General features: G+C 35.7%; 2 protein-coding genes and 1 long non-coding RNA gene across 11 annotated transcripts in view; 2 read left to right on the top strand and 1 right to left on the bottom strand.

The window, feature by feature from the left end:
- The window catches only part of LOC126911421 (uncharacterized), a 369919-nt gene that overhangs the window by 236577 nt on the left and 120039 nt on the right, over positions 1 to 13303 (bottom strand). The gene's annotated exons all lie outside the window — the stretch shown is intronic.
- Positions 1 to 13303, top strand: part of LOC118279242 (myb protein) — a 68771-nt gene that overhangs the window by 37616 nt on the left and 17852 nt on the right. For all 9 annotated transcript variants that reach the window (XM_050698501.1, XM_050698500.1, XM_035598870.2 and 6 more), the window contains 2 exons: positions 2437 to 2569; positions 3256 to 3405. In XM_050698501.1, coding sequence (XP_050554458.1) covers positions 2437 to 2569; positions 3256 to 3405 — 283 coding nt within the window. The remainder of the gene's footprint in view (positions 1 to 2436; positions 2570 to 3255; positions 3406 to 13303) is intronic.
- On the top strand, positions 9707 to 13076 carry LOC118264473 (uncharacterized). The gene is made up of 2 exons (XM_050698502.1): positions 9707 to 10220; positions 10806 to 13076. Exons 1-2 carry the CDS (start codon positions 10109 to 10111, stop codon positions 11804 to 11806), a joined length of 1113 nt encoding a protein of 370 aa, XP_050554459.1. The 5' UTR covers positions 9707 to 10108; the 3' UTR covers positions 11807 to 13076.

Raw genomic sequence — 13303 nt, 5'->3', positions numbered from 1 at the left:
CCGCTTAAGTATAGTTTTCCTCGATAAATGCACTATCCAACACAAAAATAATTATTCTAATTGCATCAGTAGTTCCAGAGATTAGTGCGTTCAATCAAACTTTTCAGGTAACTAGGGGACTAGCCATCGCATTGAAAAGATTTTTTACTCTTAGTAAAGGTTACTTCTGTCTACCCTTACATTGAACATTCGTCTAATAAACTCTTAAAAACTATAAGAAAAACTATAACATGTAACTACAACAGTCTAATTACTATATTTGTCCGTCAAATGCTCACCATAGCTAATAATATCACGCGCTTAACCCAAACATGGCCTCAGGACAACTCTGGTGATTACGTAATTCTAAGACGTAGGATAGGATCAGGATTTATTCTAGTTATTTATTTTATACATACGAGTAGTATCATGTCAGTGTTTGTTCTCGAAACAGCACAGTACCGGGACTAAACGTACTTAGCCCCTGTGCTTAGCCACTACGGCAATCTATTCAAAAATCGACCATAATTCACAAACTTTACATTGATTTTAGATCGGTTAATTATTATTAATTTTAGCCGTAAGTTTTTATGGAATCGACCACTTTTAAACTACATAGTTTATACATGAGTTATCAGTACACTACGTTAGTCCACATTTGAAATCGTTCCACTGCAGGGCAAAGGCTTCCCTACTCTCCTTCCTCTTGACTCTTCGTAATGCTTTCTGTGGCTAATCCTTTTCAAAGACATCCAGTTCATTTAAAATACTTCCAAAAATGTACATTTGCTTTCCATCAATCAATGAAGAATAATGGCGATATTTTGAGTAAGTTTCTTGTTATAAAAACTTTGGAAACAATCCATAATTTCATTGTAAACAGCATTGTCATCTAACGAATGTATTTTGGAATTCTGTACTTAAATGTTTTGATACATGTCTTTATGTGGTAATTTTGTACGTGACTTGTTTGAACGTGGCGTATTTTCCTTTATTTTAAGGCTTTATTTGTTTCTTAAACATGTTATAAATCATCTTGGATGTAGGTACATGATTGCAATCGCATCTAAGGATATTTGTCTTGGTATAATTTGTCATTGAAGAGGACTGCTACATAATACTTATTAAAGGCAGAATGGTTCCTTACGTACAATTTTTTTCAATACTAACTGCTACTTTATTACCACTGAATACGGTTCATCGAATTAAAACTTTGTTTACGTCTCCTGTATTCCCAAAAAATCTCATTAATCTAAACAAAAACCAACTCTTTCGTCTATAAAATAAAGTTCTAAATTAAAATCCTAACATAGTACCAAAAACCTGTATATCTTTAAAAACAAATCTCTCCACTAAGTACTTTCGTGCATCCCATTTATTGTTAGTACAACGGTACCTTGTTGAAGCAAGGTTCAAAGTAAATAAGGACATCCTTCTGTAAACGTGAAGATGTAGGAATGTTTAAAAAATAAGCGAGACGAGATAATTAAATGTTTGAGGAGATATCTTCAGAGGTAGGATTTAAAAAATATGGAGGCTTATTTTATAAAGAGAGTTCTGCACAGAGGGCAGTGGAAGGAGGGTAGACGATCATGGCTAAAAATAAATGTTATAAACCATCACACCTTTTATCATAAGGGTACAATTCTAGATTTCGTAGGAAAACGAACTTCTTCATCAACCCTAACTACCAAACACCTAAACCCCTAAAGCCTCTGGTGTCTTAAGTGTTCATGGGTGCAGTTTTTTATGGTGTAAGCTGGTAAACGAGCAGTCGGATCATCCGATGGTAAGCAATCGCCGCCGCCTATGGACATCGAAACACCAAACGCCTTACAATTGCGTATACCTTTTAGGGGTTAGGAATTTAATGGTTGTTGGGGATTCGGGGATTGGGAAAATTAGGAAGGTAATTGTGTAGGTAGTATACCATAAGAGAACGTAGTACTTAACCGATCCGAAAGATGTCTTTATTTGGTAGTTGCACTCGACTGTTATCCTTGCCAAGGACCAAGATCCCTTGCTACTATTAACACTTTATTTTAAGTATGTAGTTAGTAGGACAGTAAAATACCAAAGTTATTTGACGACCCTATGAATTTTATGCTCCGACCAAGATAAAAGAAGCTCATAGATAAAACTTTAAGTGTCTACCGCTTGTTTACAAAGTACACAGCTTAATTATCTGTTAATTACCCCCATATCTACACTGCCTGTAACAAAATCATTAAGTCAACAAATCTGATAAACTATATTAGATCTTACAGTACTTTAGATAGTGGTTATTTTCCTATAAAATATCAGGTAACCACTATGAAGCTCAAAAGATTGTTTAAACGGCAACCTGTTTTGAACTCTTATGTTTAAGTTTTAAAGTCACAATTTCTCATTTCAGTACATTATCAACTTAATGTGAAATGTATTCAGTTTATATTAAAGTCTAATTTCCTTCAACAGACGTAGCGGCTATGATTCAGAGACGAGCGAATATTCAGAGGATTCGGCGGCGGCCTACGAAGATGTCCAGGCTGCAACCAAAAGCTCTGGGCCGCGGAAGAATATTAATAGGGGAAGGTGGACTAAGGAGGAGGTGAGGATAATTCGTTTTCATTCTTAAATCTACTAAGATGCTTGATCCAAACTACTACTACTGAGTTTACCGGGGTTCTGGCTCGATTAGCAGGAGTAAGAACGGGGTGATTTTATAGTCAGCCTTGCCTAAAGCGAGAGAAGTTATGGGATTCCTTCATTAAGGCCATCTTCGATTTAAGATGTGGAATTAATGGGTAAAGCAATTTTTCAATCACGTTGGTCAAGTTGTTCTAGAAAGTTGTGTGTCGAATTGCAGTACCTAAATACGTAGTTGTATGTACGCCTCTCCCAGGTTAGACTAGAAATTATTACTGTTTTTATAAGATTTTTTAAAAGAAGAACTAGTTTTCTTTATATTTTAATGTTCCCTTTATTATTTCCTTGCTTCGATCACGTTATTCTAGAAAACATGCGTAAAAGTTGTGTCTCAAATTGTAGTGAGTAATTATTATGTTATCGGCTTACTCACGTATTGTTTTTGACGAGGAACTCGACTAGTTTCAAGCCGATAACATAATAATTAATTTAGTATGTCTCACGAAAGTTACAATAAAATTGTAGTGAGTAGTTAGTTGTACGTCGTTGCACCTCAAGATCGACTAGAAACTATTATTTTTGACAGATTTTCATTTTTCTTTTTAATTTAATGTTCCCTTTATTTATCTCCTCTATCTCTAATTCCAGGACAAAAAGCTAAAAGCATGCGTGAATATATACAATGAAAACTGGGACCTGATATCGGCGCAGTTCGCTGATAGGTCGGACGTCCAGTGCCAACAGCGGTGGACCAAAGTCGTCAACCCTGAACTAGTCAAAGGCCCTTGGACGAAAGAGGTAAGTTATTTTAACCCTTTTGCAGTTAGAGGGAATATTTTTCCCACCAATGAAAACCAATAAAAAAGGAACAAAATTTCTATTTGCAATTTTATTTTTCGACCTGAAACCAAATCTTTCTATCTCATCTAGATCCTTATAACCGTTAAAGGGTTAATCTTTATTTTTTACTAGCTACTTCCGCGCGGTTTCACCCGCTCTGCTTGGCTCCTATTGGTCATAGCGTGATGTTTTATAGTCTATAGCCTTCCTCGATAAATGCACTATCCAACACAAAAAGAATTATTCAATTCGGACCAGTAGTTCCGGAGATTAGCGCGTTCAAACAAACAAACAAACAAACTCTTCAGCTTTATAATATTAGTATTGATGGTATAGAGTGCCAAATGGGTAGACATATCACTTGTACCCTTAGTGCGAGTTTGCTTTACTTTGAACGAGAGCGCGTTAGGCGCTTTGATTGGCCAGCGTAGATTAACCAACCAATAAGAGCGTCGAACGCACTCTTGTTACGATTTTGTTAAACGTAAAACAAAGCCTTCTGATAGTCACCAACCGGCGCACCCAATGTACACTAGGAACACTAAAGCAGGGCTATAGAAGTCATTTGATAATTTCCCTCCTCAAAAAATGCCTATAAAAACAACACAATAGAACTTTCTTTAGCAAATACCTTCTGCAACGATACAAAATATACTAAAATATACACAATCGTCCTACACATAAGGTTTAAATTAGATATCACGTTAATAAAACTTCAAGATATTCAATAAGGTGGTAATACATGCTGAGTGTGGCGCATCCTACTGCGGTTAGAACAAACAGTTGAGAGTTTATTGAACGTGGTTGCGTCATTATTTATGTTAAATTGTATTCACATAACATATGTTGCAATAGTCGTAGGGATCTATAACTAAGTTACAATACAATATGGCTTATAGGAATCCAAGTCACAAATTCGCTTGAATTTACACCAAAACAGAAGCTTTGCCACTTGCAATATTTCGATTAATATAAGTAATAATAATTATGTGCTACCCTATCTATTTCTTCACGAAATAAAAACATCTAACAAGCTAAAAGCTGGACCTTAAAATTGGAGTTTTCTAAACATTTTAACACACATTATTTTCTTTAAAACATCCCCCTTTATCCAAACTCCTTTGAAACTCCTCTCACTTGTAAATCCAAGTACCCTTAGTATGAGTTAGCATTACGTTGAACGAAAACAAAACATGAGCGCGTTCGACGCTCTGATTGGCCACCTTGAATGAACCAACCAATCAATCAGAGCGCCGAACGCGCTCTCGTTTCGATCTCGGTGAGCGTAAAGCAAATTCGTACTAAGGTCCCTCTACATTTTCAACAAAGGCTATGATTTACTATAATGCTGGTGCGATGTCTTTACAAGCTCTCATGAGGAGCAAATTACTGTTAAATGGCTTCCGTCCATGTACAGACCGCAAAGCATTGTTGTTCAACCACGATATTATTAAAATATACTATATTTCTCCATAAGAAATGCAGGTAATTGAGCTGGTTTGAGGCTATTCGTGAGGTGGTTAGTGGTTGAAATGATGGGCAGGATTTTTTGTACTTAGAATGGTCATTTCTCTTGAGATATGTGGCTAATTTTCGGCTATGCAGACGTTTGTTACCGTCTTGTGTAAAATACGTTTCAGTGTTTCGGATAACAAATTATAGCTCAAAATGATTGTTTCTAGTTTTGTATTTTATCCTGGATACAGGTGACGTCATATTAACGAAGGATATTTGCTTTTAACAGTTTTATTTATTTAATACTTAAGCACAAAAAATTGTACAAGGTGGACTTAATGCCTAGGGTATTCTCTCCCAGTCTACCTTAGGGTGGTACGGTTTTCAATCCGCTGTCTTTAAGATAAATCTGGCTATAATAACAGCAACGCGGTCGGTGACTGGAGATACCGATATTTTCGGGACCTGTTTTCGACCATACATTATTTGAATTATATCACACACACAACAACAGCCTAGAGCCTGCTGACCAAAGGCCTCTTCTCACATGAAGAAAGGTTTGAGCATTAATCACAAGGCTTGCTCCTTGCAATCACACCTTTTCATAAACTTAGTACATAGCACATAAAAATAAACGCACGTATCTTAGTGTCGGACAATTCTCGCCAATCAGTCTATCATTCTGAGGAAGCAGCGTTGAGTCACCGGTCGTTGGTACTGCACGCGTGCGCGCATAGAATGTGCATAATTAGGTAATGTTCTCATGTCTTCTTGTGTCATGCTGTTTGGAGAAATGGTTTGTTTTTGTTGGAGAGGAACTGATACTCTTTATGAAATTAAGTGATCTTTCATTTGATGGTAAGCAATCAGCATCGCCCATGGACACCCGCAACACCATAGCAGTTTCAAGTGCATTGCCGGCCTTTTAGGGATTGGGAATTTGGTAATTATTGTGGCGAGTCTATTCTGTATAAGGCTAAATTAGGAATTACCCTTAACCGACGAGCATGCATGAAAAGACTGGTGGCTGTTGATGAAGCGAAAGAGGTATAAAAGAATCGTGACAATTGGCGTTCCATTGGCTCTGCCTTCCCCCATTGGAGACAGGCGTGAGGTTATGTATGTTTGATAAGGAATTTCCGTGTCCTAGGAATCAGCGTGTTGAAATTAGTGCTTCGACTAGTTTTTAATTGGACCTATCTTTAATATGGTGTTCATTTTTAAATCGTCTTTAAAATAAAATTATCTTCATCAACTTATACCTAGAACAATTTAAATTATCCTGACCGATCACAAAGGCGTTCCTTGTTATCCGAAATCGGGCACGCATGGATATAAAACCTATAAAAATAGCAACTCCATAGTAGCTTACGCCACAAATTCTTAGATTTTATGAATGAATCCTTTGTTGTATACGTACCATGTATGAATACTAATGTATATGTATGGAATTATATGTACTTATACTAGTTTCGTTCACCGCTTCACCTGCTGCTCGGCTTCTATTGATCGGAGCGTGATCTTCGTCTATAGCTTTCCTCGATATATGTATATGTGGTGTGGGTGAGCCATGCTTTGGCACGAATGGGCCGGCTCGACCGGAGTAATCCACGGCCTCACTGAAAACCGACGTGAAACAACGCTTGCGTTGCGTTTCGTTGTGTATGTGAGGCTACCAGAGGTTCAATTACCCCCCTTCCCAATCCCCGATTCCCCAACAACGCTGAAATTCCTATCCCCCAAAAAACCACCCACAATCGAAAATGTTCTACGGTCAATGACCTCACAGATATTATCACTACACCCTAAACTTATGACCTAGTATTGTAGTATTTTAAACCCACGTACTTTAGTCCCCGTTATATAACAATTAATTTTCCACTCAAACCTTAATATCATCGCAATAAGGTTTATATTTGTTTGAAAAATAATTTCGGCTTAGAACAAATTAATTTCTATTCCAACTTTAAGGCGTCGTAATAAGGTTGATATTTGTGTAATCTCTGAAGGACAATAGTCAACAATGAAGATTTTATAGTATTAGAATTCTTTGAAAGGAACTTTTTCACACTTTTAATGGCTTTGGACACCCATTGAGAAGGATGTTTGACAATTAGAATATTTTTTAAATTTTAAGCCTACGATACTAGGAGTAATAAAAAGTATTTACGCTTTTTGTCATTTTTAGCGATGAATGAATTAGTATGCTTTTCCACTAGAGATGTAATAAGGCCGGCAACGCACCTGTGACTCCTCTAGTGTTGCGGGTGTCTATGGGCGGTGCTGATAGCTTACCATCTGGTGACCCATCCGCACGTTTGGCCCTTGTACGATAAAAAATATATTTATTTACGATATTTTGTAATACTAAACACTCAAAAAACGCACACGAACAATTACAAACACGTTTTATCTAAGTACATAACGATTAAATACTAAAAATATAACAAAAACACTATATAAAGACCGCCATATATGATTTATGGATCAATCATTATAAATATGCTAATAGGTTATTTTTTGTTTTAGATTTTCCCACACTAACATTGAATGGGCATGTTTTAGGTATTAGATCATGAACGAATATTGTCATCTAAGATATCTAGAAGCTAGATTATTATTAGCAATAGTTAGTACTTACATATTGGTCATTATTATGGTACTAGCTTCTACCAGCGGCTATGTCCGCGGTCCCGTGGGATAAAAAGTATCCTATGTTAAATTCCAGACTATAATATACCCCTGTTCCAAATTTAATCCTGATCCTTTCAGTCATTTTAAAACGTCCCTGGAAACAAATGTTTAAGACCAAAATCAGCCAAATCAGTCCAGCCGTTTTATTAATTAATTTTTACCATTCCCTGTCCCTGATTCCCCAACAACCCTTAAATTCCTAACCCCCAAAAGGTCGGCAATGTACTTGTAACGCTTCTAGTGTTTCGACTGTCCTTGGGCGGAGACGATTGCTTACCATCAGGTGATTCGCCTTCTTCTTTTGTCGGTTAATACCATACAAAAAATAATGATAAGTCAAACTTTAGAAACTTTAGAAGAAGTGACAAAAAACCTATTTGTTCTAACTTCTAATTACTTTCTTAGAATAAGTTTTTAGGCACTTCAACCAGACTTAACTAGATAGGCCATGTACTTTAGTAAAGTAAAGTAGGTACTATAAAACAAAACACATGTCCCAGTTTCATCTCGGTCCCCATTCAGCAATGACATCATCAATTACAAACAAAATTTGTTCTAGTTAATAATAAGCGCTAAAACATCTTAGTATTGTATATGTTTTGTGCGGACAAACAGACAAAAAATACCCAAGTCCAAGGACAAAGATATTGACATGAGGCCGGCTGTGAGATAAGCACAGAATTCCGGTTTCAATTAGGTTTAATATTTAGTTATTGTGCTAGTCTTTCTTGCCTGGAGTTTGGTGCGAGTGAGATTACTAGAGATCCTCTCATCTCCCAACACACTTGTAAGTCTTCTGGTCTTGCGACTTGTGAGTGTCAATGGGCGATACTGATAGCTCACCATGACTCGCTCGTGTGTCTCTCCATTCCTTAAAACACGGACTGCTGAAAGAAAACTGATGAAGGCATATTCTCGGTTAAGCGGCGGTCACCAGACCAACGTGACGGTTAACGTGTTAAAAATACACTTCCCAACGCTTAATAATAAAAAAACTGATTTTTCCAGGTTAGGAGGTAAAATGTCACCATTATCTATATTTTTATCATGTTTGTCTTTATTTTTCTGCCAATAGATTCCCATCGATACTGAGTACTAGTTAAAACTGAAATGTATGTTTTTTTCTATACAACGAAAGAAAAAAAATTGCTAAGATTGATTTTGTTGCCAAGACCCATTGAGCTACACTAACAAGTCTCACAAAAAATACTATTGAACCTATTGTAATAGAAACCAAAGATTATACCAAATACATCTTCAATTAACAATTGACCAATCGTAACCTTGATTTTAACCTTTTTTTAACTAAATTTTTTACTAACACCTATTGTTAGAATCATACCACATCCGATAATGTGGTAGGTGGCACAATACCGGCAAAAAATGATATTATTTTAATTGAAAGGGCCCGCAAATTGACAGTTCGTGACTCTTGATTGGATTGAGATATCAACTAAGTACTTTGGTTCAATAAAAAATAAAAGTAATATTTGTAATTGATCCGTGTAACTATTAAGGTAATTACATGGTATCTAGTGTGAAAGGATCGACCCGGAGCTGTGTACAACCTAGCGGGTTTACCGGGGCTCCGGCTCGAAAAGCAGGAGTAGGAACGGGGTGATTTTTAGTCAGTAAGAGTCTGGTACTCGTAATTATTTGACGAGGAACTCTACTAGTTTCAAGCCACGCTAGGGGCTCATATTCATGATCAGCATTCTGCGACACACGATGCGGTGAAAAACATAAGTATTAATTTATTATGTCTCACGATAGTTATAATAAAGAAAACATTTTAAATGTCACATTAGTACGAGTATATCACCTCACCTTTACACAAGTAAATAAACAAAATATCAATTAATCACCTCAAAATAGCTGATTACTAAATCAACAGCTGATTAAGTTGTTCTATTCATATTTTTTCGCCCACTCACTCGTTCACCTTGCTTCGTAACGTATTTTCGCACGCCACGCCACGCGGCAATCAGATGGTCATACTACCTTTTATTGTTTTTTTCACACAGTTTTTGTTTATAGAGGTCCCATGAAGGATGGTACCCATACCTACCTAATACCCGTTCGCAATAAGTTGAGACCAGTGTGGAATTTTATACATAATTAATTAATTAATTCGACGGGTGCAAAGTAAAAAAAGTCAACTGCAATTTTGAGATTTTGGTTTTTTTGTAAAAACTAACTTAAAATATCATGTTCTACAACATAGCAAAAACAAAAACACAAAAATCATCTAATTTTTGGTACTTTTTTTACGTAAAAGAAGACAACTACACCTGTTTTGTGAAATTGCGCGATGTAGATGCGGGTAGTTACCGCTGGCCGTTTATACGCGGGACGCGCGGGGGGCCAGCGGTCAGTCATATTTCGTCATCAGTCAGATGACATGTGCTTCGCCGGCCGGCACGATTATTTGTTTCTTTTGATTTGTTAAGTGATAAAGTTTGTCGAAAAGTGTTATCATACTAGTAAACAGTTTGCATTTAACACAATAGACATGGAAAGACGTAAATTATTGGTGAATTTGGGCAAAACGAGACGACAGTGCGCTATTATGAACCGAGAAGATCTGTTACAACTTATTGATAACAACCGTGAAACTAGTTCTGGTACGTATTTCTGTAATAAAAGTTGAATATTATTGTTATTTTGAATTTAAATTATATTAGTTGTTTTAATAATGAAAAAAATAGGTTATCATTGAGTTTTTTGTTACGAAACGACGCATAAACGGCTATCTGCCATATAGCTTTTTTTACGTTGCGATTGTGATATAGAATTGTAGATGTCTCAATTTACTTTTGTAAATTAGTGTTATTTTTAGGGTTCCGTACCCAAAATGTAAAAACGGGACTCTATTACATTTCGCTGTCAGTCTGTCTGTCTATCTATTTGTCTCCCGGCTGTAGGTATCTCAAGAACCGCTGTAGCTAGACGCTTGAAATGTTCAAAGATTATGTATTTCTGTTGCCGCTATAGCAACAAATACTAAAAACAAAAAAAAACCTAATTTTTACCTTTTATTTTTAAACGGATGGTACGAAAGCGAAACCCTTTGTGCGCGAGTCCGACTCGCTCTTGCCCAGTATTTCGTATGTTTGTGAGTATGTTAATTCTTATTTTTAGCTATATTAATTGACTTTTATTGAATGATATTTTCTTATTTTTATTTTTCACTATTGTTTCATGTTCAGAGAGTCCGAAGCGACCTTTTAAAGAAGATGAAAGCTTACAGAACATAAGCGATGGTTTTTTTGAGAAAAATGCTGTGTTGGCCGATGAAGTTATTGAACATCTTATAGAAGACCTTGATGTGTCAGCAATGAAGACAAATGAGTATCAGTTAACTTCGCAAGATAAGTCTCCATGTACTGTGTATTCTAGGTCGGTCACACCAGTTCACCCTCAATCTGACACACAAATTAATTGTGAAAATTTTGATATTGGTAATAGAGATTCTCCGAGCAAATTATCGGATAATACACCAACACCCTCAGAATACAATTCATTTACTTCAAGTCCGCCGTGTCCATTATCAGAATTAGATCAAAATATCTGTTTATTAAACTCAGGGAGGCCATCGAGTATGTCACTTTCAAACTGTCAATCTTATACAAGCAACACCAGTGATGCTTCTTCGGCTGTGGAGGCATCAAGTGAATGTTCTACGCCTTCCTCCTTAAATGGTAGAAAAAGACGTCAGTTCAGTATAGATAGAACGAAGAAAAGGCGATTGAGAAATAAAGACAAGTGGATTGATACGAGACGTAAATTACTATTAAATTCAGGTAAACAACATCAGTCCAGAAATGGAAAATTGCAACCTGCTAAACAACTTAAGCCGTCATGTGGTATTTGCAAATTTAACTGTAGCGCAAAAATATCTCACGAAGATAGAAAACTTATCTTTGATCGTTTTTGGAATCTCTGTGATCACGAAAAGCAATGGGTTTTTATAGGTAAATATACAAAACGTTGTATGAAACGAAGAATTACTACAGAGAATGATTCTAAACGCCAATACAGTGTAAACTATACACTTCCAACAAATTTAAAAGAAACCAGCCCTAGAACTATAAAAGTGTGCAAAACAATGTTTAAGAATACGCTGTCGGTAAGTAATCAGTTTATACAGATAAATATGATAAAAATACTAGTAGCTGTGAAAAAGATTTCAGAGGTCGTCTGGCAATAAAAACAAGGTTTGTACAGCCGCCATAATAAAAGGAGTGTGTGATCATGTCAACTCGTTTCAACCAGTGGAGTCACATTATACAAGAAAAGACACAAACAAAGTTTACTTGGCTGATTTAAATTTCTCCACAATGTTTAAGTTGTACCAGACTTGGGCAGAGGAAAATAATATTGTGGAGAGAGTACAAACAGCGCGCCAGTACCGAGATATAGTTATCAAGGAAATGAACATAGCCTTTTATATTCCTAAAAAAGATCAGTGCGACGTCTGTATAGCATTTAAAAATTGCCTTCCTTCACTAACCTCACAACAAGATGAGTACAATAAACATATTCAAGATAAAAATATAGCGAGATCTTTAAAGAAACAAGACAAAAATGAAGCATCTTCTAATCCTGAAACTATAACTTCGGCCACCTTTGATTTCCAAAAAATTTTGTCGACACCACACGGAGAAACCCGTTCGTTTTATTATAAGCGTAAACTTTCTGTTTTTAATTTTACTGTTTTTGATATGGGACTTAAAAAAGGAATATGTTATTATGTGGCCTGAAACTATAGCTAAGCGGGGTTCGAATGAAGTGGCTAGTTGCCTTTATAATTTTATACAACAGTCAACTGATAGAGGCATCAAAGATATCCGCCTGTGGTCCGATAACTGTGGCGGTCAAAACAGGAACCGTATTGTATTTCTGATGTATGTATACTTTTTATTTCCAAAAATGTATAAGAAGTTACGTTTTTTTTATTATAATAAATGAATGATTCATAAATAAATATTTCATTTAACCTCCTTCTTAATCATGTTCCTGGCACCAAATCGACGACGTAGAAAAAGACATCTGCGCAATTAAGTTCAAAACTTGGTGTATTTAAGATGTAAAACTGTCATTAACTAATTTTAATAATAGGAAGTGTTACACTTTTCGTTTTACTGAAATATACTAATCATACTTTACTAAATCTAATTTTTTAAATTCCCATGTAGAAACGACCAAGTGGTAGTTAACACAGTTGTCTTTTTTTGAAGAGCAAAGTAGATACAGACAACTACAATATCTCGAAAATTAAACATAATTAGAAAAAACGAAACATACATGTGGATATATTATTAAATAATAAAGCAATGATGAAAATTTCAATAAATTTGGTTTAAAATTGACAAAATGGGAGCATTTTTTCCTATTATGCGCTCTCCTGTAAAGTAGCAGTTTTGTAGATGACTCTTTTTACTTTGCACCCGTCGAATTAATAATACTAATAATGTCGGTAATTAATATTAATTTAACAACTGCATATTATTACATACCGTAAAACGGGGTGAAAACAAATCAGGGGTGAATAGGAACAAAATTTTGTTGTTTTCACGTAATTTAGAACTGTTTACACCATTTTAATATTTTTTATTAATTCATTATTAAAACCAAAAATGCTCTTTTAAAACCAAAAATATGAAAACAAACTAATAATCGTAATTTTTTTTTTTCTATTCACCCC

Source organism: Spodoptera frugiperda, chromosome 14, assembly GCF_023101765.2.
Source record: "Spodoptera frugiperda isolate SF20-4 chromosome 14, AGI-APGP_CSIRO_Sfru_2.0, whole genome shotgun sequence".
NCBI lineage: Eukaryota > Metazoa > Arthropoda > Insecta > Lepidoptera > Noctuidae > Spodoptera > Spodoptera frugiperda.
This window is presented reverse-complemented; position numbering and strand designations above follow the sequence as displayed.

Bases quoted from the DNA above. Each gene is read 5' to 3' on its own strand.
- LOC118264473 (XM_050698502.1), top strand. From the start codon at position 10,109: ATGGAAAGACGTAAATTATTGGTGAATTTGGGCAAAACGAGACGACAG. The intron at 10,221-10,805 runs GTACGTATTTCT...TTTCATGTTCAG, and splicing joins CAACCGTGAAACTAGTTCTG to AGAGTCCGAAGCGACCTTTT.